Consider the following 27,352-nt stretch of genomic DNA (forward strand, 5'->3'; position numbering starts at 1 on the left):
CTAATTACGGATCAGCTGTGTAATAAAATTATGAAGTTGCAAGCTCGCAATAAGTGAGAAGGTTCATCTAATTACATTAGAAAGCCGATAAACTTGAAAACGAACACTGAAGCACTTTTTTTACAAAAATCGGGCTTTCAGCGCAAACCAAGATTTTTCATGCTCCTAACTGGAATTGAAATTAGGTAGAGATGAGCAGCGATAGTCTTTTTTTAACGGAAATGTGGAACAAGCGACACCGAGCTCTCCGCGGGTCGCGCCGCCGCCTTTGGTTGGCCAATACGCCGCACTCCGATGAGCGGAGAAGTAGGGAGCATACATGCTAATGGAGAAGCTGCCGATATGGCTCCGGCGCTGCGCTGCATGCTGATCACAGCTCTCCGCAGCGTTGTAAAATCGATAATGGCAGACTATTTCAACTCGAGTGACCGTCGAGGATTTCACCTTATGTATCCGTACCAGCTGCACCCAGATACGACGCAGCATCTTTCTTGCGGAGAGTAGAGGTCAGCCGTCAGTGTTTCCCGGCTTTGGAAATTTGTTCTGGTACATAGTAATACATTTAGCAAACCCTTGTCATATTAACAGAAATTAGACGGACCTCAGCGAAACCTTGCCGCACATGCTTTTGGGAAGAAAGGGCAACGAACAATGCAAAAGCCGACTGCCACCATCGCCCGTCTCCCGCACCCTTCAGATTTTCGGAAGAAAAGGTCGAAGGCGTTGTGTACACAATTCACTGCTCTGAGCGCACAGTGTCGTACTTTGGGGATACGATGGATAATGAAAAGGATGAAACATCACAAAGCTGACATCAACAAATGAACAGGGAGCAAAGCGCGGCTGTCGAGCTCTGTGATGCATTTTAGACACTGATGCAAGTGTTTTTCTGGAGATCAAGTCAAACCCGTGAAGACTGCTGCTTGAGTCATGGCATATTCAGCACACGTAGGGAACTCTTCTTGCTTCCTACACCCACGGTGTAAGTTCAGTGACCCGACAGTTGTCAAAAGCAAAGCTGCAACTTCCCTGCACTCATACCTTGATGAGGAAACCAAATACGTTTCCAGTGTTTTCTTACAAGAGCCTTGTTGGCATTTATTTCTCACTTAACACCCCCCCCCCCCCCCCCTCCCAATCCTGACAGAACTATCTCAATCGCGTGCATTTTATTTGCGATGAGGCGGCGGAGCGTGCAAACTCATGATGCCGCATACGAACTGCTTCGATGCTTGCTAGCTTCGACGCTTTGAACTAAATCTTGCTCGATGCAGATCTCGCGGCGCCTGTGCTGAGGTAGATGTTCTGCGAGCATGTCAAGCGCGTGCCATGCGGGAAAGGATCTCGCAAAGCCGTCACAACCTGCGACACAAACAGTGTACTTTTCACAATCACCTGTCCGCTCGCGAAGAACCGATTATCAACGTGTGTGGCTGATGAGTTGCGCGATTTTTAGCATATAAGGCTGTAGCCATGCATACCCTTGCGCGAGAATATGAGACACGCAAGTAAAACCTCGCCGAAGCTGTCAGTCCGTCCCGCAGTGAGATTGCTCCTCGTCAACTGATCGCGATAACCACTTCCACAAAGTTCCATTCATACACAGATGAGACCTAAACTTTCGGAATGTAATGGACTTGCAATCAAAAAGAAAAAGCTCTTATCTCACTTTTCCTTTATTTCTAAGGTACCGCGTCATGGATAAGCCTTGCCTTTTTGGCAAAGCCCCAGAAAATCGCATTAGGCAGGAACTCGGCACCAGTCACGAAAATGCTTCGAGCATAACACGCTTCCTTTGGTCGGCTTGAACTTGTATCTTTTCTCAGCATCGACCTATTGCGCTACGAGCTTTTGACGAAAACGGTGGCAGACGACACCGTTGCGGCCTTAGGCGCTCGTGCACTCGAATGTAGAGCAACCTCTTACGTTGGATAGGGTGCAGAAAACTGAGCAGATGTGCTTTGTACGTCCACAAACGGCACGCAAGACTAGGAACAACGTACGCTGATATCTCTCGGGTGGCTCGGGATGCATTCGGTAGGGTGTCTATCTTCGGCCCCTTGGAGTGACGTCACATTGGCCGGCATGGGCGTGGTTTCTCTCTCCACTCTTCTCTAGCGGTCGCACAGGACCAAACAGGACGCGGAGAACTTGAATAGCACACTTTCAGCCAAAGATTGCGCCAAGTCTACGCGTAAAAGAAAAAAGAAATGACTTCACTGACGTGATCAACAAAGATTCTAATTCAAAACTTTAGAAAGTTAGCACAATTAACAACCGCCTCATTCTTCCTTAAGTTATACGGGTGAATCCTTCCCACAAACCAAGTATTTTCCAATGGAAAAACACACTGACCGACGCTCTTTCTTTTTTTTTTTTCCCCGGCTTAAACGGTTGAACGCATGCATTGTGCAACTAACGCTGTACACTCCACCTCAACCGCCCCTCAAAGAGTTTTCCGCTAGCTATTATTGTGCACTTGCAGCCATACAATGTCAGTGCGCGTGCGAAAGCGAAATCTTCATTACCGTGCTGGTTTTTCGGTATCTTGCTTCAGGCGACTTGGTGTCCTCCTGTTGCTGCTATGTTCTCAATTTACGTGCATGCCGACGCTGCAGCTTTTCACAGCGTCGCTGGCACTGCACAACCTGTATATTCTGTGTCGGGCTACGTCACAAAGCTCGTTTCTCTTTACCTAGCAACGAGCTTCATGGCGTGTTGCCGCACCTGTATAGCGCCAGACAAGGCGAACCAGCAGCGGCATTCGAGTTTGAAATGTGCTTTTCTACTGGCACCGCCGGTCGTGGGAACTCGCTATCCGAGAAGGGAATTCCCCTCAGCTTGGTATCATGCAGTGCAAGCCAGCTTCGATGGAGAACTCGGAGCACAGTGCTGGCGCAGCATGCGCCGTCTGACTTCAGGATTGCCCCGGTCATGCACGCATAGACCTTTGCAACTTGCGTCTGACCAGCTCGCTAAACTGCTTTTTGCACCATGCACGTACTAGTGCTTCCACTTAAACAGCGATCAATGTGGCGACTCTCGGGTGGCAAAGCTGGATGAGCGGCAGTCGATAGCGGAAGTGTTCCCGAACCACCAAAAGGCGCGAGAAAACCGGAGGGTCCACGACGTGCCCCCGTTCCGTGGCCTCGGGGACAAGAAGTTCGGAGCTGTAATCAAGGCTGCCGGCGGAAGCGAGGGAGTAAAGAAACGAAGGCTGCAGGTAACCCGTAGTAATGGCATGGTAAAGCGACGTCCTCTGATCTAGCAGGGGCGGCGCCTGCTGCCGGAGTCGCGGGAACCTGTGTACCGCCTGAAGTCGCGCGTGGGTGTTCCGCTGCCGGACAAACAGTGCCCAAAGCCCCCGGCGTAATACTGAGGGCAATTTGGATGCGGTTCCGAGAGAGGACGCTAATCGATTTCCCCCCCAGGCCACGAGGTGCCAACTTGTTGCTGACATGGGGCGGATCCGCTATGCCGATCCGACAAATCCGCTCCAATCGTGTCCAGTCCCGCTTCTGGTTGCAGCCAGCTCTGGCGCCCCGCGGGATTCCGGGCGCCTGTTTACCGGGAAGCATGAGCTTGACCTACATACGCTCGGCGCCCCTAATCAGCGCGTCTCGCTGTGACAGGCTTAGTCCTCCTGCTGAGCAAAAAAGCAGCGACGCCTCCGCTCGGCTTAACCGGGCGAGCAGCTCGTAATTAAGGTCGATGCCAAAATTTCTTCCAACTTTGGTGCTCTGGGCCAGCCTAGGAACCTGTAGCGTGCAGCAGCCGCATAACGATGTCGACATCCTACACTATGTACGTTGGAGACATGCTCGCTGCCAGCGAACGTCGCGAATGACGATTTCGGCGCATGGCGCAACAGCGGTGTGCTCCGAGAGAAACTGGCCGAACGACGTTGCGTGCGCTGAATGTGCGTGTGCTATTTTTCACGCGTTTCTCATTGCCACTCTGCACGTGCTCGTTATTGCATCGCGTAATATTGGTTGAGTTTCTAACGGCAACAGCACTCCCTAAATGGTTGCTTAAGTTTAAAAAAGGGTTGCAATTTCTTTTTTTTTTTTAATCAATCACAACTATAATAACTTGATGAGATTCACTGGTCACTAACCATGGTCAAACGCAAATGACCGTTTCGGGAGCGTTGCAGCTCCCTTGTTCACAATGCCGTCGAACCCTCGATTGCACAATATAATGAAGGTCACGGTCTTCCCACGCACGAAGATTTGAAATGCGATGATATAAAAACCCTGTGGTGTCCCGCCGGGTGACTCAGAGGTTAATCAGGGCACTCGACTGCTGTACCCAAGGGTACAGAATTGAATCGCGGCCACGGCGGCCGTTTTTCAATGGAAGCGAAAAGCAAGGGGTTCGTGTGCTGTCGTTATAAAGACGCTTGCTGATGGGATTTTTTGCACGTGCTGAAATGCAGCCGCAGTCAAATCCGTTCTCGCTATTGGAGAAGGAATCCTCCAGGATCAGAAACTCATATTTGCTGAAGCTATGCGTTGTGCACCGTGCCACAATGGGCGAAGCTTTTTAGCGCCAATGTTATACAAGAGCATAACAAAACAAAGGTGCAGAAAAGATGGCAGCATACTGTTCATGTTCGTTTGTCCCGTTGTTTCTCCCTGCGCTTGTTATAAAAAAAGAAAAAAAGAAAACGAATGTACTCACGCAAGCAGACGGCAACTGGTTATCACAAAGCTCACCAAACTTTCATTTACGTCTCTTTTAACAGCTATGACAGTAACAATTATTACCTAGGGAAGTTGCGAACATTATCAGTAGACATTAATAGTTACTGGAAATTGACTGCGAACTTCCACCAGAAAAAAATAATAATAATTCTTGCCGTTCTGCTCCCAAGGAGGTTACAGGGGTACGATATAATTAGTGTATGTGTGTGTGTGAGGGGAGGGGGGGGCTAATCGGGAGCTAACGTGTAGATAATGATTCGGGGCCAAAGGCATTTCTTCACTGCCACATTAAGTATGATTTGTTCTTACAACCCTAGCTATACTGGAGAGTATGACTCTTCTGCGTTGTCCGAAGCCGTGCGCTTTAATGAAGTCCGCGTTTCCCGAAACAACATAAACTCCTAAGAACTTCCCGAACGTCGCCACGAACGCCCAAGTGACGACTGCGTGTGCACTTGCTCGGCCGTAATGCGGAGGGAGCGAAGGAGCCAGCGGTGAGAGTATCCGGACGTGCGATCTCACGAAGCCGGGAAAGGAACAAGGGGCCCTGCACGATCAGGAAGAGCGCGCTCGATAAGCCGAAGACACCGGACGGACGCAAGGTCCCGGGAAAGCATGACGTGGTGCCATTTTGGCGTTAGTTCAAAGGCAACACGTTCGACTTTTCATGTTCGTTCCGCGGCACATTTTCACAGAAGCTGCAAATTTCAGCGGTGTGCCTGTAACGAGGCTCGCTCATCAGTACGGCAGGCGGGGACAAGCGATTGTCAGGCGCTAAAATCTTTGGCAGTCGCCCGATAAGTTGTATTTCCTTGGTGTGCCTTAACAACTAAGAAAGATACAGAAATGAAGAAGGTGCGAAATGGTTGCAGGAATGAGAGCTCTGAAATATCGTGCTCGCGAATGCACCCCAAATTTTAAATTCCCGCAAAGCTCTGATTCCTTTATAATGTTTAGTGAAAAGTAGCAGAGGGATAATTTTATTTCTCCGCGGAAAAACAAAAAAACGCCCAGCTGAAGCGCAGCCACAAGGTTTTCGAAGAGCGCGGAAAGCTACCACGTGTTTCCAGAGGACAGGACACCAAAGCACGTGCGGCTGCATGTCTTGAGCGGAGCGGGTCTGCCATGCGCGTTACAGCGGTGACAGACGTGACCTCGAATGAAGGAAGCGAGCACTGTGGGAAAATTTCGTCGAGAAGTCTTAAAGTGAAGTGAGAGACAACAAAAGAACAAAAATGCAGGGGTGATGCAGTGTCTTGTAAGCAGGAACATTATCCACCTCTAGACATCCATTTACCGAGAAACTCACTGTTGGGCTCGGGCGTGTACGCCAAACGCAGAAGAAACAACCTATCACCCTCACCAACGCGTTGGGCAGTCTTTGGCAGCCTCAAATTACATTCATGTCCTTTCACCCTTCGGCTGGGCGGAGTAACACGCGTCTTCGCAGGCTTGTTTCGCGACAGCAGTTAACTCCTCACAGACTGCTCTCGTCTTTCTTTTGCAGTTTTTTGTCGCTTTTTTTGCGAGCCCTAACAGTCGGAGAGGATGAAAAAAAAAAGGGGGGGGGGATGGCATTTGCTGAGCTGCTTATTTGGGACCACGAAAATTCGATAAGATGCATGCGCTGCATCAGAAGCTAGGTCATATCATGCGAGTCAATGTCTTCTGGCGCTACTTTGCTCTACCAAGAAACCGAAAAATTTCCGTCGCTGAATACCAACACGAAACCGATTCAGTGGGAAGGAAAAACGATAGAGTGATAAAAAAAAAGGAAATTCGTGAATACAACCTGCGATCGCAACAACATGCACTGGTGTGCGGCACCTTCATTTTGAAAACGCTCCGTCGAGAGCTGCGAAAAAAAAAAAAAAAAAAAAGGAAACTTTGAAATTGGAAAGTATTAGCAGATGCCGCGACAGCCAAATGTGTCGAGAGCAACTTTTTTATTTTTGCGTGTGCCGCAGTGTGCTTGTAATTGCCGGCCATCAGGCCAGGTATGGGCCACGGAATTTCGTTCTAAAGATAAAACTTCGAGACCATAGAAAGGAAGCAGTCGGTCTAATCAATCGGAAATTATAAGTTGCATATCGGTCAGCGCATTTACGTGGTTAAACGTCTTTTCTGACGGTCTGCAATTCAGGTTTATTTTTCACCTTTTTACCACTTTGCTGTGATCAGACAGGATGAAAGCTAGGTACACTGTATTCACCGTGCACAACGCTGGTATAAATCAGCGCACTTTGGAGAACACACATGCTACGAACGAGGTTGTGAACTCATCTAGAGGACTTCGAGGGTTTTCAGTTGTACAGCTTTATGACAGCACCGGTAAGTTGCTTTCCACCATCGAAGTTTTACGGACAGAAAACTTTTCGCGAGTTTTTCGGTGGGGCAGACCTGGATGCAGAGAACAGGGTGGGGTGGAGGACGGCCAGTGTAATGGCGTACGCAGCCGGCACCATACTGAGTGTACGTTGAGGCCTTGTGCATTGAACACTTGGTCTATTTGAAGTTCGCACGACACAATGAAGAAAGACCTCCATACGCGCGAAAAAGGGAGCGGCGCGATGCGACGGCGCGCCGAAGGCGACCGATTCACAGGACCCGCGAATCAGGCGTCACGTGACGTTCTACTTCCGCTCTGCGAGGTCCACGGCTGGCCAGCGAGAAGGGGGGGAGCCGCGCCCTAGTTAGTCCGATTGTTGTCACTCTTCTGGTAGAGGCAGAGATAATAAGATTAAACATGGGCGCGGCCTTTTGTCGTGCTAGAACCTCACGAAGCGGAAGTGGGTCGTCACCTGACGCCTTCTCCGCGTTTGTCCGCGTGCCGATGGTCCATCCTCATGCAAACGAAGGCGACAGCGACGTGCACAGCGGTTTCGACGCCTGCACCACTCCGCGGCTTTGTAAACACTCCCGTAACCTTCTCTCTCTGTACTTTAATTTAAACGTTTACGGGCCCATCTGTCAGCCCCCCCCCCCCCCCCCTTTTTCTTCCACGGCAACGGTGTAGCAACAGCGGCGACGATCGGTGCGCTTGCCGAGGCGAAGGCAGATCATGGATTCACGGGGCAGGTACACTATCGTGCAGTGCCAGCGTTCTTCGGCTTACTAAACATACTCGAAAACTATTCCCTGATCTAGTTGTGAGAGCGAAACCACGCAAGCCAGAATATGTGCCGCGAGCAGTTTTGCACCTGTAGTTAGAGTTACTCTACCCATAGTTGGATCGCAACGCCACACCGGGTATCGAGCACCCGTACTGCCTCGACTCGCATGCTGCCGTGTATCACTCGTTCCTCCGCTATCTGCGTGCAGATCGCTCCCTTTATTGCAGTTCTGCGGCTATACCTTACAGTAATGCAAAATCTCTACGGCAGCGGTACAGCAGCAGCGCGATGACTAAGACGACGCGCTTATTAAGGTGAAGACAGAGCACGGGAAGGAACTCTGTGGCAAACCGGAAACGGCCAGCGAGAGTCGTCTGATTGGCTAATGTGCAAAACTATTCGCGTGGCGGAGCCGCTCATCGCTTGCCGCCGTCGCGTTCGCATGAGTTTTCGTGTACTTGGAGCGCATCCTTTAAACCTAATTATCAGAAAGTCAATGAAGCTTGCTGAGTAGAGGTTCGACTCGTTTAGCTACGCTCACGTCTATCCAAGTACTGGCGGCTGCACCTGAGAGCTGATGCCATATTCTGACAAACTATATATGCTTCATGGTGGCGGCGGATGTAGGCTTCGAGGGCGTAACCAGGCAATGACTGTCCTCGAACATTGCAGTGATAACTTCAACAATCGTGGCCAGCCGCAGTATATATATATATATAAAAAAATCGGCATTTTCCCATAAAATGCGCGACTACTGAAATCGATAAAGCATGTTCGGCTATTATTGATTCGTTTTGGACACCGTCACACATCATGGGGCCTTTCATGCATGGTCGGAGAAAAATTCGGCTTCGGCTTTAAGGATATCACGCGACAGTGTCAAAGGCGCCCGTCCAGCTGTCCTCTTGCTATAAACCTCTTTCACGTAGGTACGTGCACGCACTTTGTCACTCGCTCGAACACTGATCCCTTCATCTGTGCCTCTATTATCCCAAAAGCACTTTTTAGCAGACAGTCGCAAGCTGTCATCTTATTTGAAAAGCCACCTGGCGCTTAGCTAAACCGCGGTTGCTGGTGGGTTCGACTCTTTTCATTGTCGAAATTGAGAAGCCCGAGTTGGCAGCTCCTGCCCAATCAGTCATGTCACGTGGGTGCGTGACGTCGAACAACCCTAGGACAAATCAGTGCCCGGCCGTGTCAGATGCCATGGCCGTGATTTTCCGCTCACAACGCCGATGACGCCGGATTTTCTGGGGAAGCGGCCTTTAAAATCGCGCTAATATTTTATCTCTTCACCGGCGTGAATTTCGCGCGCATTTCTGACATTTTTATTTCTTTTTTATTATCCCTCGTCTGTGTCCGCGCTGCCTAAGCAGTATTCGAACCCAGAGCCTTTCACGTTCGAAGAGGACACTCTACGACTATCGCCGCAGTCCCTCCCTCCCTCCCACACTTCACCAGTGCTTCAGACTTGGGAAGTTCAAGCTTGTCCCCGTCAGAAGTCCGATCGGTGGCTAGAAGGGGATGCTCCTGAAATACTCCTTTTGAGGCGCTGCTATGCCTGAGCGCCGACGCACTGAAGTCTCCTACTCTGCATGAGCGGTGAAAAAAAAAGAAAAAAAGAAAAAAAAAAAAGGAGAGGAAACCAAAAGCAAAAGGAGAAAACTTGCTCTATAATCTGTTGGTACAAACCGGCAACATAAGTATGCATTGCAGCGGTGGTACGCTGCTGATCGAAAAGTCTGTTCAGTGCCTCATAAACTGCGCAGATGCATCAATCAAATTAGCGATGCGCGTTGTGCAGCACCCGTCTCTTCTAGCGTTGTCTCTAGTTTCTACTCAGAGAAGGATAGCTCAAATTTATTGCGGCGACTGTTAGTCGCATTTATTATCCCCTAGTGTTGATAGGAAATTACTGCAGAAAAATACTACTTTGCCGCTCTCGTTTGGGGCCTCGGTTGGTGCCTCGCAACCTCTTTTGGTTACACGCTTATCGCGCACTATAAAAGCGTCTTTGCTACAGCACACGTCAAGAACGCACCAAGCATGCCTTTCAGACGGTCGGTAAACATGCGTTTGCGCCTCGTCTGTCATTCATTACACGAGCGTTGTTTTCTTGTGCCCTGGTCCTGATGCACGCAAGAAGCAATCGTGCATACCCCACGCGAGTTTACCGCTATCCACGTTTGCAGCTACAACATGCAATTTCCCCATTCGGCGAAAATCAGCGCGCACTGCCTGGACAGACAAGAGAAAAAAAAAAGAAACACGAATCAAATGAAGGTGGAGCTCCCTTTCGACGAGACCGACCCTGAATGAAAATGAAAGAAGGAACGTCGCTTGAGTAGAAAGAAAACGGTCGTCTGGGGCACTAGCCGCCCGGGGAAGGCGGCCGGATGGCGGAGCGAAGATCGAGGGGGGCGGCGATCCATCATCAAGGAACTCTCGTCAAGCAAGCAGGCGCAGGCGGTGTGAATTCCGCGAGCGCTGACTGACGTGGGCTGCGTGACTCGACGGTGTGACGAAGGCCTATATAGGGAGCGCGCATTTGAGATCGTGGGTCGGCCAAATTTGGCCTCTATTTTTCTTTTTCAGTCGGCAGAAGCCTTGTTTTGCGGGCGGCTGAGTACCCAGTAAAGTGCATCTGTAGGGATTCGTCTAAGTGCGGCTCCGCCTGCGCGCTTTTAGGCACGTCTTTAGACGCCGCAACGTGCTCAGAGCGGTGTGTTTTCGTTTTTTCTTTTTTTTCTCGTCACTGCTGCTTGCCCTGAATAAACGAATGAAGCATACCGATTCAGCCTAAGGGCTGAATAGGATTAAAAATAAAAGTAGATATAATTGTGGGGCCGTGTTCTGCGGCTTTCTTGGTCCTATTTATTATATAGCTTATTCTCCACTAGGCAGCCCCGCTTTTAATGTCACGGCCTGCGAATGGCTTTACTTGCTAGCTACAGGCATGACGTCATAGGCGGGTTCTATGGATGTTAGAGGGACAAAGGAAAAAAAAAAAAGCGCCATAAGTGCAGCTCTTGACTTTTTTTTTTTTTTTTTGCTACTTCAGCATATTAAGTGGCTTCTTTTCGCTACGCAATTGTGAGACATCATGTAAGTCTTCGCAGTTTCACACTCGCCACTGTACAGACGGCGGCGGCGTTAATAATGAATGACCATACTCATATACGCGGTCTTCGTTAAAGAGGACTGCGACTAATGTAATTTCGCCAGGTAGTCAGCTTTCTTCTGCATTTCTTTAAAAACGCCTCATAAATACGATTATCTGAAAATCATCAAATCGGAGTGATTAAATGGCGGAGTTTAGGTGAGCTTTATGGTCTGCGTTTGATCTTTGCTAATGTTGTGACATTCAATGGTGTAACAATGGCATTTGCGTTCGTGTTCCCCTGGCAGAACCTTCGCTTCACATTTCTTTTGGAGATAGAGACAGAAGAAGAAAAAAGCGCTGGTTAGAAGGCTGGCCATGTGATATACATGAGCAAGGTGAAATGGAGATGAAAACGAAAGGGCAGAAGTTTTTGGATTATTTCACTGTACTCATTCGGAAAATCTTGGAGGCTAAAGAGATGGCTTGCTCTGAGAACACCTGCTGGATAGTATCTAAATTATGAGAACCTAGCGTGACAGCTTTTCAGTTACGACATACGACAGCGATAGCGTTTGCCACCGGGAAAATCTCCAATGCTGTTATCACCGAGAAAGGACTGACATCGCATAACTTAAGAGGGAATCACAGAAAGATACAGTAAATGAAGCTGGCGACAAGCACTGAGACGTTGGAATTGGCAAAGTGGAAAGTAACAGCTGCCCTGATGGGCAAGGGCAGATTTAAGAGAGAGATAGAGATAGAGGAGGAAGGGGGGGAGGTGGACGGTGAAAGCGATCACTTAACCCCCCCCCCCCCCCCGACCCATTAAAAACATCGGAAGTATACATGCAAAAACCACGCTGCAGCCATTTTAGACGATAACGTATGTCGCAGAAAATCCAGTGTCGGCGTTAACACGAAAATCTTGAATGGTCGACAGGGTCATGACCTCGCAGCCTCATGACATCGCGTGGGAATTGCAGACACCCCGCAACGTCTCGTGAAACGTGATGTCACGCAAGGAAGTAAATGAATTAAACCATTGCGTATTAAATGTCTCAGCATGTCTGAAATGATTCGACTTGGTTTCGTATAAAAAAAAAAAAAAAAAAAAAAAAAAAAAAAAAAAAAAAAAGCAATTTCATGTTTCAGCCAGGATTCAAACCCACTACTTACGGGTTGCGAGTTAGACACACCGACAAGGCCACACAAGGCACGCTTGTACAGCTCGCGAACAAGCGGGAGTTGATGTGTAGTACGTCGTGTGGTCTTTCACGTTAGAGCGGTATAATGAGTGTGTGTGTAGTTGAAGAAGACCATAAGCCTCAATCGCGGCTTACACTTAAGGCGGAACATAAACCCCTCTAATTTTCTTCTACCAAGAACTATGTGGTTGAAATTGGACCGCGCCATTTACTAGCGCCCTATAAATATGCCCCCTGCTAATAGGGGACTGTAATGACAAGGAGTGCAAAAAGCAGGCAGGAGACCAGGCGGTGGGCGACTATAGAGAAATGCAAGCTGAGAGACAAGCTGAGACACAAAGAGGGCAATGTCGTCGCCAGTATAATGCAACGTGAGATGCAACGCAAAATTAAATTGCAACAGCCCTGAAGGTGAAGATCAAGCAGAGGAAAAGGATACCAACGTTGGGTGAACTCTCGTGTCGGCAGGCGCAGTTGTTCGGCCAGCTGCTCTGAGCTTAATCGGTGGAGATAACTGGAGATCTTTTGAAAGACGGTCTGGAGATTTTGCTAGAAAAATTGGCCATCCTGTACAAGAAGTGCTTCATCTCTTCGTGTGTACTGGAATCTTGGAGGAACGGTGATATTTTATTAATCCCTGTGAAATGGGACTTCAAGGACTTGAAAAGTTAGGGCTGATCAGCTTACTCTCCGTTGCCTACAAGATATTCACCTAGGTAATTGGTTGATAAAATCAACGTAACCTTAGACTTCAATAAATCAAGGTATCATGCTTGTCTTCGTAAAGAACGCTCGATAATAAGTAATACTCACACCATCGGTAAGGTGGTAGAGAATTGCGCAGCATATAATTAACTACACTACGTATATCACGAGAAAGCATTTGACCCAGTCGGAACCTCAGCACTCATGCAGACAATACGAAACCAGGGCACAAAAGAGGGATATGTAAAAGGGCTGAGCAATATTTCTAGCGTCTGCACAGCCACCATTGTCCTCTAGAAGGAAACAGTAAATATTCAAAGCAAGGCTGTCGGGCAGAGAAACACGACCTCTCCAGCGCCATACTAAGCGCGCGTTTATAGAGAACGTTCAGAGGCTTGTATAGGGAAGAGTTGGGGATGAGAGTCAATGGATAATACCCCAGTAATCAGCGATTCGCTGAAGACATTGCCTTGCTAAGTAAGACAAGGGACGAATTTCAAAGCATGATCAATTACCTAAAAAGGCAAAGTAGAAAGTAGTTCTAAAATTAATGTCAACAGTCGCAAAATGGAACAGCAGCAAAAATTTCGGAATGCATCGGGAGTTCAGATCACTTCTATCATTATGTTTATAAAAATAATTACAATTTTCCACAGTTCTCTCAGAGTTATTTAAAAACGCACTCATTTAGTATTCTATGAAAAATCCTAAAAGTCTCGATCTCAAGGTTCAGAAGCAAAATTGTCATACCCACCTGTAGTTAAGGCCATTTATATCAATATGTTCATAAAAAATATCTCTTTCACAAGTGTTCCGCAGTTGCCTAAGGTTTATTTTCAAAAACGCAGCCCACTACTATTCTATAGCAGTCTGCAGTGCCCGCTACAAGCGCAGGAAAAACAACAAAATTGTAAAAGCACATTTTTGCTACCCAACGACACATGTGGATAGCAGTATTCTATAGTCGGTTTGGCTATCCGGGCATAATTGAGATCGTAGATTAGGACCGAAAAACAAAAAAAAAAAAAAACATATCTTTTACATTCGTCTAAGGCCACAATTCTTTTTGGAGGCTGTAACAGTGTCCGGCTCTTACACGAAAGAGGCCTTTTTTTTTAACTTAATTCTTCAAATTTTCGGGCCCAAGCTTGGGGGAGCTCCCTCTGCACGCGTGTGTATACGATGTGAATGGAAATTAAGAATGTGTTGAAGCGCATTTTGCACGCAGTCTCAGTTCATGAAGAGATGCGTACAAAAATCCCTGCATGGTTTAGAAAATATATAGCAGTTGTATACTGTTTGTCAGTATATTCTCCCATGAGTCCGACACTTGGAAGGTAACGGAGAGGTTGGGAAACAAATCGAGGGCAACACAGCGATGGATGGAAAGGAAGAAAGCATAGGCAACTTAAGCAGCGTTAACGGTATCCTGTCGGAAAGGAAGAGAGGAGAAACGGCGCTTAATTGGACACGACATGCGACGCGGGAAAAGATGGCATCAGTGAAGGGAAACGTATAGTGAATGATGCGGGTGTCGGCAGAAGGTGTCTTCCTCCTGCAGTGGGCTGAACTTGGGTTTTTCCTCTTGAAATTGTCGCTACTACCAAAGCCATCACAGTCATTATTTGCTTATTTAGCGCCGACAAGGTGACATTGAAATGACAGAGCGAAAGAGAGACCTTGCGTGTGGAGTCTTGTCAACAGGAAAGAAAACACGGCCTTAAACTATAGTCAGCAAACAAGACGACTCCAGTTTTCGTGTGCACTTAATGCGTCCATCCGCTAAATGCTTCCTTTTTGCATTATTCTAGGCCTACTCTACTGGCGCAGGCACTGTTTTAGCAAATGCTGCATGGGTTTCGAAGACGTGCCTCTCGCAGCTGCACGCAGGTGGGATCTGTTCGGCACCTGCTCGTGTACAGAAACGGTGTATTCGTATAGCAGGCCAGCGTAAGACCTGCACGGGCACTCGCCTTTTCCGTACAGAATACTACACTTGGCGGTTTGTGCAGGAGCTACTGATAATGTTCGCGTAGTAATAAGAGCGGCGTGTAGCGCAAGGCGGAACAGTTCGCGCATCTACACGTTCGAGGAACAGCCTAATAACATCCGACCGCTGGCACGTGTATAGTAGAGCAGCACGTAGCAGTGGAGCAGCACCATGGCTTAGCGAGTCACCGCGCGCGCTGGGCACCACGGGTGCAGCCGCGGCTGAAGCACAAAGGCCAGTGAGAGGCGGTTGGTCTGCTCTGCTGCTGATTACCCTTGGGATCGGTTTCAATTATCCACGTTCGAGAGCCGCATTGAGAGTTCCGCTCCGCCTCGTATGCATTAATTACGGGCTGATTAGCCCGGTGTCATTTGGGCTCTGGCTGTTCTCCGCTGCAGCCATATTCGCCCGCCTATGCTGTCTGCCGCGCGTCCTGCGAAGATGCGCACCCGCGTGTGGTCATCTTTGGGCTCCCTTCTCCTTGGCATCTCTCGTCGCTAGTTTCCTTTTTCATCTTGTTTTCTCCTCTTGGTCGGTGAAAGCGGAGTAAGGGAGGGATAAAGCGGCTGGCGCTGGGCCGGCGGAAATTTTATAAATGGAATATTAAATTGCAGACTCTATTACGGTCCAAATGAGGCGAGAAGAGAGGAGTGGTCCGGGTCTATTGTCGGCAGAAGGGCACTGACGAGCTGGGAATCGGGTTTGCACGCGCTAGCAGAAATATCGGAAATGCGCTCTCATGCAGCGGATATTCTCGGTCTTATTATTTCTCTGCGCTGCTCCCCGGGCTCGGGTAATCATTCTTCGGTTAAATATATCTTGCCCTTCGCCGGCAGCATTTGACGATCTTGCCCGAAGACGAAATATGACGGCGCCGTATGCTCCCGACCTTTTCCGTTCGCATGGCTTCGTACGTATGAGCAACATCCTCGATAGAGCGTGAATCAAGAACAGGATGCATTTTTTAACGAGGTGGTCGTGTGCGATGCAGGCACGCACGCACACACTCGGCAATGCTGCGAAGCTCATAATGAAGGACGAGCTTCGCAACGTAGACCAATCTGCATCTTCTGCGTTTATTTACGCTGGATAAATATATCACGGCCGTTTTACCGATACTGAATAACATTAGGAATAAAAAAACAACAGTGGTCAAGAGCGTGAGCAAAAAAGATGGACAAGATAACCTCCTCCTCCTCTGTACGCTCCAGGAGGCGATGAACGCTGCGCTGCCTCCCTTTCATCTACCCAGACAAAGGGCGAAGTATTATTGCTCGAGTAACCATGCCATCGAACGAACGAAACAAAAGAGCGAAAAAAAAAAAAATAGCTACGATGAACAAAGAAGGCTCGGGGCGCTTTTTACAGCCGCGGCCACTGGTGCTTGAGCCAAGCAAGTATCAGGCGCGCCTTGCACGCGCTGCACTCCGTGGGGAACGCGCACTGAGAACAAAATCGCCGCACTGTCCATAGACACGAGTACGCGCGGTCGCGGGAATTTCGTTTACTCGCCGACCCCGATAGCACCGAGTTTTGTTGGCGCGTCCACTGGCCGCAGCCAAGGCTGGTGCGCGGCGATTTTTTTTTTTTTTTTTTTTCTCGGATTGTGGAGCACGCGCTAGCCTGTGCCTCCCGTCACGAACCCGTTCCTGGGAGCTGTGCCGCTGCAGCGGTGCGAGTGTCGACAGGCAGCTGCGTCGAACTGGGCTGCTCCCTCCCTTCGCAAAAGGCTGTAACCGCATGCACTCCCAGATGGAGAACAGAAATACAGAAAAAAAAAAAAAAAACAGTAACGGAAACGGACACCGAAGTAATCGGAGGGCAACTTTGGCAACGCGAGATATTGCATCTTTGGGAGCGGGCGTCGTTACCCTATCATTAGGCACCAGCCAAGGAGGGCGCGAAAGAAACATGACATGAGGAGTCGATACTCTGCACACGCTGTAGGAGAGCGCGCATACACGGCCATTCGGGGTTTGGCTCTGAGGCGCGCGCGAGCTACTGCCGCCGCTGCCGCTCCGGAGATTGCTTCGTCGCCGCTTTTAATTGGGTCTACAGAAAAATCAAGGCCGCGCGCGGAGATTTCCGTCGTGACGGGCGCATGAAAATGGCAGTAAGGGGAGGAGGGGGATGGAGCCTTGCATGCTAGTGCTCTTCGCCAGCTGGACGGGAAAGTCGCGGAGTCCTGTAATGGTCTTAATTGCAGCCTATTATGAGCGTCATCCGCGAGAAATCTCCGCGGACCGCGGAACCGCCCAACTCGAGGACCGCGCTCGCAGATGCAGACGTCGGGCCTTCCGGCCTCATTTGTTTGGTTACGCGCTGGTACACAAGGAAACACTCGGCGCGTGGTCGGTGAGCGCGTTCGTTGCGATTTATACATGCTGCCAGTAGGTTTCGAAGGGCACTCGAGGTGCACAGACACAGCTGAGCTCGTAATTTTTGTAGTAAATTGGTTTATCCCTATCGTTTACGTGTCATCGCGGGCAACCGTGACATTTAAAGCCCCGCCTTCCGAAGCGCGGGAAGCGAGAGTACACGGGGGCCTAACTGCTGAAGACTGTCGTCGCATTAATGTGCCACACACACGTGCCGTCATTTTCAGCCTTTTAGGCGCCTGTTCTTTCTAAGCAAGATATCCTGTATTTTCCTAGTGCCCAGTAATAAAAAATAAAATCTGAAGAATTGTAATTTAGGCATTCAACTTTGGCTGTCGCGGAACATTGCGTACAGATGCCCAAAAGTAAAGCGGGGGGCGGGTCAATAAAAAATTTGCGCTCCTTTATCATGGCTGCTGATCAGGCGAACATCAAAAGCTGGACACTAGTGAGCTGAATGCGCCTCATGCACCCACGATGTATGCATGCGCATCAACTAGTAGAGAGCTCCGCGATTATAATTTTTGTTCGCTGGCCGGCTTTTTTTTTTTTTTTGCTCTCTGGATATATATGCATGTTGCACGTGCGCTTTTTTTCTTTCTTTTTTTTTTTTTTTGCCACCGCTCATTTTATTCAGTTACTGCTCTTGCATCTCCGAAGACGGACTGCGAGTGAGTGGTCAAGAATGTCCGAACTGTTTTCCATGTGAAGATATCCGTCGACTGAGCTTCATACTGCGGGCGTGGTTGAGGCACGTGGGTGAAATATGCGATTTGGTCCCAAAGCCGTCGCAGACCGTTTTAGCAGTGGCGCCGCACACTACTCGAGCGCCTACCGACCGACTTCCAAAACAGGTGTCGGAAGCTTCTTGGTCTCCATCTCCAACCGGGCCGATAATTGTTTCTTCCTTTTGTGGCAGCGCGGGGGCAGCTTTCATTGGTGCATCTCTCTACGCTGAGACTGGAACTGTGTGTGGTGCGCTCTGTACCCGACTTGTTCCCAACGCTCGTGAATTGTTTTCGCTCATTTTCTTCAGTTTCGAAGACGCTTTTTATTCATTCATTCATTGTCGATCACGCCCATAATTTACAGAGGGGAGTGGTTGATGGACAGATTGTAGGCCGTTACAATGGTCTGACAGTAGCCATGCTCTCATCGCGAGGTACAACATTCATGTAATGAAGATTCAATTTATTAGTGAAACCAGAAAAACACATGACGAATCATTAGCATCTATACATATGTGACAAATCCTTACGGTTCTTCAATAAGTACTTCCATAAAATTTATGTAGTAAGTAGAACGTTATCCCTCTAAAATGTTCTATTGGTCAGTTCCTGGAAATACAACTGTTGGAACACGCCCACTACCCGTCTGTTTCTACCGAACTATTTTCTTTGACGCATATTCGCTGTTTGCTATATAGTATTCTCATCGTCGTAGCCGTCGGATCCAGGCATGTACTTGCATCCTTGCGGCAGCAGGCACCGTGATCGCATCTCTTCTTCTCGGGTCCTCGTTGTGGTGCCGCCCCGCAGAGGAAGACATGCGGCCCGGCGTTGCGGCCGCGGCGGCGTCGGCCGACTCCAGCTGCGAAAATTTACGAAGCGGCGGACCACCACCGGCGCGCGGTACTCGTCCCGTTCTGGGAATCCGACGCCGGATTCCTGACGGCGTCGGAGCGGCGCAGAGGGGCGCATTCCCCTGCCTCACCTCTGCTCCTTCCGGTCGCGGCCGGCCTCTCGCATTGTGGTGCGCGCTCCTTTTTTCGGCAGCCCCGCGGCCGTCGCCGCTGACCCCGCCGTAAATCAGGGGATGCACCGGGCCGAAGGTAACGGCTCCGCGAGATGGGGCCCGGCCGCATCCGGATGCCGCGGCCTTTTGTTCTGCGGCGCCAGCACCTTTGTTCCGGTTCGCCAGAAACGACACGCTGCGGCCCCGACGACGTGCCCCACTCGCCGCCAAGAATGCCCGGGCCACTCGTAAAACGGGCGCGAGGGCTGCCAGTCTGTTGCAAGCGGGCCTGCTAAGCGATGACAGCGCCTTGTTACACGCCCTGCAGCCGTTCGAACCGCCTACGCCGCGTCGCGATGCTTCTTTCTCGGTACTACGCTTCCCGCAGTGAAAGCAGATGGTCTCCGAGGCCCCCGCGCGCTTTATGGAGAATGACAGCGCTTTAAGACACTTTGGACTGTACCTGCTACGGCTGGTATCTGCTGACACCTCAGCTGCCCCGATGCTTCTTAGTTTTTCAAGCTTTCGTTATTCTATGTCTTACGGCTTCCAGGGCTCCTCTGACGCAAAACAACACCCGTCGTACATGCCACGAAGCGTTCTCCGGGCCCCTTTCGCAGGCAACTGAACCGCGACCATGAGGTACACACATCCTTACTGGCAACATGTCGTACGCTTTGGGGAAAAAATGCATTTCTTCCACCGCAATTACCCGTTTTATTTTTTTCTTAGTACTCAGTGGAACTATTTTAAAGCAGCGAAAACGGCAAACCGAAACTCAGTCTCTGGTCAGGCACCATGGTTAGCTTGACGTAGCGATGACGTAGTGCACGTTACTAGAAAAACACTCGTGCGGGCGAATAATGGGTTTGAGAACGATGTCATTTAATAAAATTTCTGAGATGATCGAAAGCACGAGTTACATGTGAGCGAAAAAGTGAGCGACGCGATAAGGCGGTGCGGCGAAAGCGATCATGGTTTGCTCCGTCACATGGGGAAGATGCATACACGCGACAGCGCGAACCGAGCGAAACGGCGACGACGCTCTGTTAGCTCTGTGTAGGTCGTGTGGCTAGCATAGTGGCTTAGTAGTACACCGCAAAACTATTGCCAAATGCAACAACAGTCATAACGATTGCAAGAATTAAAGTTATTTTGCGATAACATGGCAAAGTAAAAAGTATTTACAACAAACCGTATCGAATGTGTGTTAACTTGCACTGTAGTCCGTCGACGCGTGCCGCCGTCGCGTTCGCGTTCGCGAGAGTTTTCGCGTACATATAACTCAGCCTTAATACAGTCCTAATATCTCATGTTAGCTAAAACTTGGAAGTAATCAGGATGGAGAGAAAATCCTGCAATTATTACAATATGGTAATCTCGAAAAAATTAAAACAAAAAACTGCGTGATTGGCCTTTCAACTATCTTCGAAAGACGGAAATTAAATTTAACGTAGTGATCGAGTTTGCTCACAGTTTCCGTTCATATCCCAGCGCAAACGAGCACTCATGACAGAACACTAGACGAAACCAAATCTCTTCCAGGTGTCTTGAACAGGACCTCTGAAATGACTCCGGTAAAGACATATTCTTATCTTGCGGCCTTTGTACCTTTGATGTTTTAGTTCAGAATGAAAAAAAAAAAAATCATATATCTCGGCGTGAATGTTGTAGCGCTAACATTGCTTTATAAGTGGATATATTCATAGTACGTCTGAATGGAAATTAGCTGTTTGCAGCGCGTAGTTTACCTGTAAGTCTTGTTCCGCCTCAAAACACTGCATGAGAGGCAAAAAAAAAAAAAAAAAGAAAGCGTTGCATTGCGCGTGCAATAGAAATGTTGGGCTTGTGCGCAAAGGGGAAAGCGACTGCAGAGTTAGCCAAGACGTGGAGCCGGGTAGTGCTGTCAGTCTCCCGCCACATATATGACACACATACACAAAAAAAATAAAGGGGAGGGGGGGGGGGGGGAGGGGGTAAAGTGAAGGGCGAGCAAAACGAAAGCGAGGACTGAGCTTTCGAAAGCTCCAGCCACACCGTGAGTGTGGCCCTGTCTTCGTGTGACAGGCGACGCATACACGTCCCACGCTTGGTGACGCGGGACAGGCGCCGCCCACTTGCAGCTCGACTCCGCACACAACCGGGCGGTTGAAGCGTCGTCCAAGCGCTGCAGTGTTTTCGTCTCTCACTTCAGATTCGCGGCCTCATTGGGGTGCACCGACTGGCAACGGCTGGGAACAAGTGCTGCTCGACAAACGCACTGTGCGCGAGCTCGCACGGCAGTTGCGAACCTGCTCACCTGCATGGTCAGCTTCATCGCACTAAGTTGCGATTGGCTTACTGCCGTCTCCTGCTCGAGTTTCACGCAGTGCTTCCTGATCGTCTCACTCAGCCCCCCTTTGCCATCAACGCGCGTACTACCCTCCCCCTTCTCATAAATTGTTTGAGCGCCATAATTCTACTTTAACATTTTTGTACTTTTACTAATTTGGAAAACGGCTTCGAAATTTAACAGCAGAGATACCGAACTTCGAAATGACGTCCCCCCTGGTTCATCATCCGGATCTGCGCTATGCATAGATGTCAGGGTAATGGAACGCGAACAGATGGTAAGAGCAGATCAACGAGCGTAAAACTGTGACCGTTCGATGTGCACCGCACTTCGCCACACCACCGAGGTCGAGACGGTCATCCATCTCAGCGGACGCGTCGGGCACTGCGCTGTCTCAGTGGCTCATTTAGATGGAGATGTGGTTTAGAGATTGAAATGTGCCAAAGCCCATTCCCAGCGGGCAGTAGAACCGAGGTTGCTTATCTTCCACTGACCAGCGGCCGAGATATGTTCCAGCGTACGTACAGGGTCCTTCAAAATATGTGCGAACACGGCGAAGCGTGCCCGCGCTCCGTGAGCGTCAGCGCATCCGGCGCGGTCGCGCATCGAAACAATGTGGCGCATGCGCACGCTATGTGCGCATGCGAACGCTTCGAATATGTGCGAATATGCGAATTTGTGCGAATATGCGAATATGTGCGAACGCTTCGCCGTGTTCGCACATATTTTGAAGGACCCTGTACGTGGGATGAGCTGAGTCATCGCTTCGACGAGTGTCCGCTCAACTGCGTCAACGCACGAATGCTTGAAGAGGACACGCCGAATGCTGCTTCTGTCTCGTTCTTTCCAAATCTCCCGCAGTGGACAAGGAAACAGGAGAGACAATTTGTAGCGACCGTGAAACGTGTCCGAAGTAACTATTGTCGTCACCGTCAAGCGTTCGCGCGAGCGCACCGCGACAAAAATCGATGCTCATTAATGAGTGCGCATTAGCTGAGCGTGCACTTCGGCTTCGCACCGGTTGGCACAGAAACACGCCTGAGCGGGGGGAGCAGGGGGAGCACATTGAAACGTGGCGCCTTTTCCTGTATCCGTTTATGTGCTGTTCGGAGGCTGGGACCACGCGCAGGCCCAAACCCTCTTTCGCCCGCATCCTAGTTGGAGCACGAAAGCGCTCCAACTAGGTGCTCGACTGGTCTTTTACGACGCTTGCGCTTTGCGAGGAAGAAGGTACCGAGAATAAGGCGGTAAATAAATATATTGTGTTAAATGTATGCAAAAGAGAAAGAAACAGCCTTATCGATCGAAAGTGAGCCAACAAAGTAACATGCAACTCTCACTTTTTAATTTACCTTTTTTTTTTTTTTTTTTTTTTTCACCAGGGCGTTTGCGAAGAACAATAGTATACAGATTTTTTCCACTCTAGGATATGAGGTACGCCATCGTGAAGAGCTCGGAGTTCATTCCGGCCATTAGGGATTCTTTGATGTGCAGCGAAACCCAGGTACACTGAAGTGGTCACACTTCGCCTCATTCGAAATGTAGCCTCCGAGACCAGCATCACACCCGCGACTTCGGCCTCCAACAACCGAAGTGCAGTGAACTAGAATGATCGAAGGCCATATAGCCACTAAGCAGCAGCGGCGGCTGGAGTGAGTCACTAAATGCAGGCTCGCTTAAGGTCACTTTTGCTAGACATTTTATCGTTAGCCAGTCTTGGCGTTCGTTCTTTCTTGGTCAAACAAAAGCAACTCTGCTATTTTTGGTTTAAACGAGCTAGCTTTACGCTCCAGGTCTGACTCGCTGTTGTAACGCTCCCCCGCGGCACATTAGTGATGAGGGAAAGGCCTCCTTAAACCTCACTTTATATTCTGCTAGTAACGCTGATGTCACAACCATTGGGCGCACCGACAGCCAGTACGTCTCTGTTAGCCTCTAAGGTAATTTTCAGGCGATATTACGGTTCCTTCTGCGCACACATTTCAAGTATCGCATCGCAGAGAGAGAGAGAGAGAGAGAGATGCTTTGTCTTGGAAGCTTCTGAGGGCTAGCGTATAAATAGCGCGCACCGGTGCACTAAGACTTTCAAAGTACACCATAAGAATTGTTAGCGCGAAAAATGTATACTTCGAATATAACGCTGACGAAACAAAGCACCACCGAATCAAATCCCAGATGGCTGTGCGAATGCACCGTACAGTTCACGACTCGACTCGATTCTGGTGGTGCATGGTATAGGCGGATACGGCGCAAATGTAGTTATCGTTTTGGGGCTTTATTTTCACTGATTCTAGCGTTATAAGTATGGGGCTATTTTTATCTTCTCTTGATCGGTGCTTTCTGAAGAATGGAGCAGAACGAAGGAAATAGAAAGGTCCATCTGCATTAATTGTGCGTTATCAAAATAAAAAAAATAGAAAGGCGAATCTCTGGAGATCGCCCGCCACCTAGTCCGGGCTGAAGAAAAATAAAATCGCCGGAGTCATGCAGTGTTGGGCGGGGGAGTTGGCAGACAGGGTCAGTGCACGTTGATTGAGGCAGACCAAAAATTGCCTTCAGTGGGCTGAGTGGAGTGGCAGGCTTATGTGTGGCAAGCCCTCCACGGAAGGCCTCCGTGACGAAAGTTTGTGCCGTTGAATACCCCGCGATGTTGAGAAATATCTCGGTCTTTCTCAGAATTAATGTTTGCGGCTGGCAGACGGGGACGCTTACACGCCCGTCACGATATTTCCTCGAAAGCGAACTTCAATAGCGAGCGGTAAGTAAAGCAGCAAATTAAAGTGTACGCAATCCTTGTTGGTGTGGCTGCTTGTAAGAAAAGCGAAAAGGCGATAAGCGGGTTTCACTTTTTTCTTCCGTGATTGTGCAAGTGGTGCAGAGTCTAATGAGTACTGATATATTTCAAAGGTTAATGCACTTTATATAATACTTAGGTAGCAAATGCAGGAAAAACAAGGGAGTCAACGTAATAATAATATGGTCAAAAAGATAATCGACTAGAAAGTGTAAGGAAAGTGTAAGGTGGGATTCTAACCCGGAGGTCCTGGTAGCGTCTTAATCAACACCGCCCGGATGTTAGCCACCTCGTCGATAAGCGGCGGTTCGGTTGTGCTTACTTTCTCTTGGAGACACCTTCACCGCCCTCCCTCCCCCTCCCCCTTCTTTCCATAGCAAACAGTGCGGCTCGCATTTAGCACTTCGACGATTGTTTGCTTTCCGACAGGCAGTTGGGTGTGTCAGTGCAAGCAACTCCAAAGAAATGTTTGTACTCCGCGTCGCGAATGCAATTAAAATGGATGCTCTGGACGGATTTCTCCAGGGTATGCGTTCCTGACCAAGAAACGAGATAGGTAGGAGTGCCGCTTCTGCTGATAAGCGGCGGTCGTCACTATACAAATTGTAGGTTTTTGCAACATCCTAGAAGAAAGAGGTCACGAGTAATTTCGACGCTCTCATCTGGCACGTAGCCGGGCTGCCCGGCTTCTGCACTCTCCGTGCGTTCTGATTCTATAAACATAAATCACTCGCTCAACCGCGGTAAACTGCCTCCCTAGCTGACACCCTATCGAAACGGCTGCCCCGGCCGCCATCGCTTGGGCGTCGTGGTGCCACCTTCTTCTCTACATGCGCTGTTCTTCTGTGCCCTGCGTGCTGTGCTAGATCATACCGGAAACGTCGAACTGTTTCAAGCGGACCAATGGGACGGGGCCTCCGTTTCGAGTCGCCGACGGCGAGTGAAGAACGCGCCGCGCTGACATCTCATTACGCGCCGCTGGTGGGGGCCGGCGGGGTCCTCTGCTCCTTGTTCACTACCGGGGCTGGTGGCGTTTTCATTTATCGCCTTCCCCGCAGAGGTGGGAATTCGGGGCTTGAAATGGCGAAGAACGGAAGAAAAAATGAGCCTGTGGGAAAAAGGCGCAAAGGCTAATTGAAGCGCGGGCTGCAAGAGACCATGCTAAAACATTATAGCTAAAATCTTTCCTTTATTAAAGATCCCTTCTGTCTCTTCCTGCTTCATGACATAAAAGCGTGCACGCTCTTTTCCGTTATGCTCCTCTGTGCGGGCATAAATACGTCTACAAATGGCTGTAAGACATGTCTTAGCAAGAACAGGCGTAATGTAACATCGGTATTACAGCTAGTTGATGATTGTTTGCTGCGTCTTCGGAGTTGTTGCAGGGCATTGCTTTAGTTGGCGGCATATCGCATACAGTACAGTATAATATAAAACTGTGCATTGAGCTGCAATACAGGGCAATACAGTTTGATCACTGGTTTCCATACACGCAAGTCTGCATGCTTAGTCTGAACGAATAGTGTTTTTGACTGACCATATACAGTTGCTGATTACACCATCATCTATAAATTCTTCGTAATTGCGCAGTTATGACGATCGCGTTCGGGCCGACAGAAAAAAAAAAGAAAAAATAGTATAGAAGATAAAACTAAGGAAAAAGCGACGGCTCATACATGCAAAGCCACATGGGAACGTCACTCTTGCATTGTTGCTAAGCGCCACTTTGTTTCTGTTCCTTGGCCTTGAAATATGTTATTTGCGGATTTCTAACGTAAAGCTTTGTTTAAGCCCACAGGTGTAGTCATATATTCATTGTCTTAATGTTTTGCATTTTCAGTGAAACTTGGGGGCGATTGTGGGGATTTGGTTACTATTTTTTGTGGGGATTTGGTTACGTACCTTAGCTGTTTATTAAACCCCAGGGCAGCCAGCGAAGCAAGACGCCAGCTAACGAGCATAAATCTTGACGATCCTGAGAAAAACAAGAGGGAAAAAAGGAGGACCACCTGAGAGAGAGAAACAAAGCGAAACCGAAGTACAGTTAATCAGGAAAGAGGAAAAAAAAAAAAAAGGTTGTGGGGCACTACACAGTCGCTCAGTACACGACATCAACATGCACGGCTCTGAGCAGAAAATTGGTACGTTTTGTGGAAATTTTCAAAGAGGCCCTTCAGCGTGCACAGAAACAAAGCTTCATACGTCCATTGGCATCTAAAATGTACGGCCACTGTCACATTGTAGTTCCGTGCGAGTTGTCTCGGCGCCGAAATTATTTTCAAAGTGCGTTTGAAAATTAATGCAGGTAGATAATTCTTAAGCCTTGTCGAAATGCGGTTTCTGGATTACTTAGAAATAATGCGTATGCCTACTGCCGGATTTTGAGAGCAGAAGACACGAAAAAGTTATTTAATGAGCCTATATTAGCACACGCTAGTCGGTTGAAAACAAGAAAAAAAAAAAAAAGAAAGAACGAAAGAGTAAACTAAGCGGGTGTGTGTTTCGCTGGTGATTGGCTAATAATTACAACACACACCTTCACTAGTTTCACGCCCCCAGTAGAGTGACACCGTGCAAATGTGTTTCGTTTCAGGTGCCAGCCGTAAGCAGCACAGCGGCCAGCCTTTCCGGCCGCATCAGCCTGGGATGGGCTTCCAAGCAGTGACTGTGTTGCTCATCACCGTGCTGGTGGTAGTCGCCGAGCCAAGGAGAGAGATCAAATACAAGTGAGGAGACACGCGCAGACTCCCCGCAGCGTGCGCATTTTGAAAGAGAGCTCGCTTAACTAAGAACGAAATTATATCCGGTAAAAATTGGAGGTTTCGCTTTACTCTCCGCAGCCATGCACAAAGGAATGAATGACAGTTTCGGGGCGAAGTAAATGCTTCGAGAGGAGTTCTAGAATTACACCATTGTCTGGAACTGAGACGCGAAGTGCTGCGCGTCACATTTTGAATATGTACTTGTGTCGCACGTGCAGAGTTCGCGTCCGCAGATGACCGTGGAGAGTTGCAGGAATTATATCAGGAGCAGCGGACAGAGGCATACGAATTGTTATTGCTCATGCACGCAGCGATTGCTCTAGCTCACATGGTTGTGAAAAACGTCGTTGTCGAGAACAAAGTCGTTTTCTTGATGGCGATGCGAGCCAGCTTCGAGGGAGTTCTCCTTCCGTTCTTGTTGATGTAAAGTCGACTAGTTCAGGTACGTAATGAGGGCATTAGGCAGTTAAAGAGTTTGTATTTATTTAAGATCTACATTAGCGGAATAAGTCGTGGGTTCTAGAGCGTTG

General features: G+C 49.0%; 1 protein-coding gene across 1 annotated transcript in view; it reads left to right on the forward strand.

Annotated features, from left to right (window-relative positions):
• Positions 1-27,352, forward strand: part of LOC146205385 (uncharacterized) — a 58,059-nt gene that overhangs the window by 15,786 nt on the left and 14,921 nt on the right. Inside the window, exon 2 of the mRNA XM_084590053.1 lies at positions 26,654-26,786. Within this exon, the coding sequence (XP_084446179.1) occupies positions 26,707-26,786 (80 nt within the window). The 5' untranslated portion in view covers positions 26,654-26,706. The remainder of the gene's footprint in view (positions 1-26,653; positions 26,787-27,352) is intronic.

Source organism: Amblyomma maculatum, chromosome 1, assembly GCF_055883805.1.
Source record: "Amblyomma maculatum isolate TAMU_Amacu chromosome 1, ASM5588380v1, whole genome shotgun sequence".
Lineage (NCBI taxonomy): Eukaryota > Metazoa > Arthropoda > Arachnida > Ixodida > Ixodidae > Amblyomma > Amblyomma maculatum.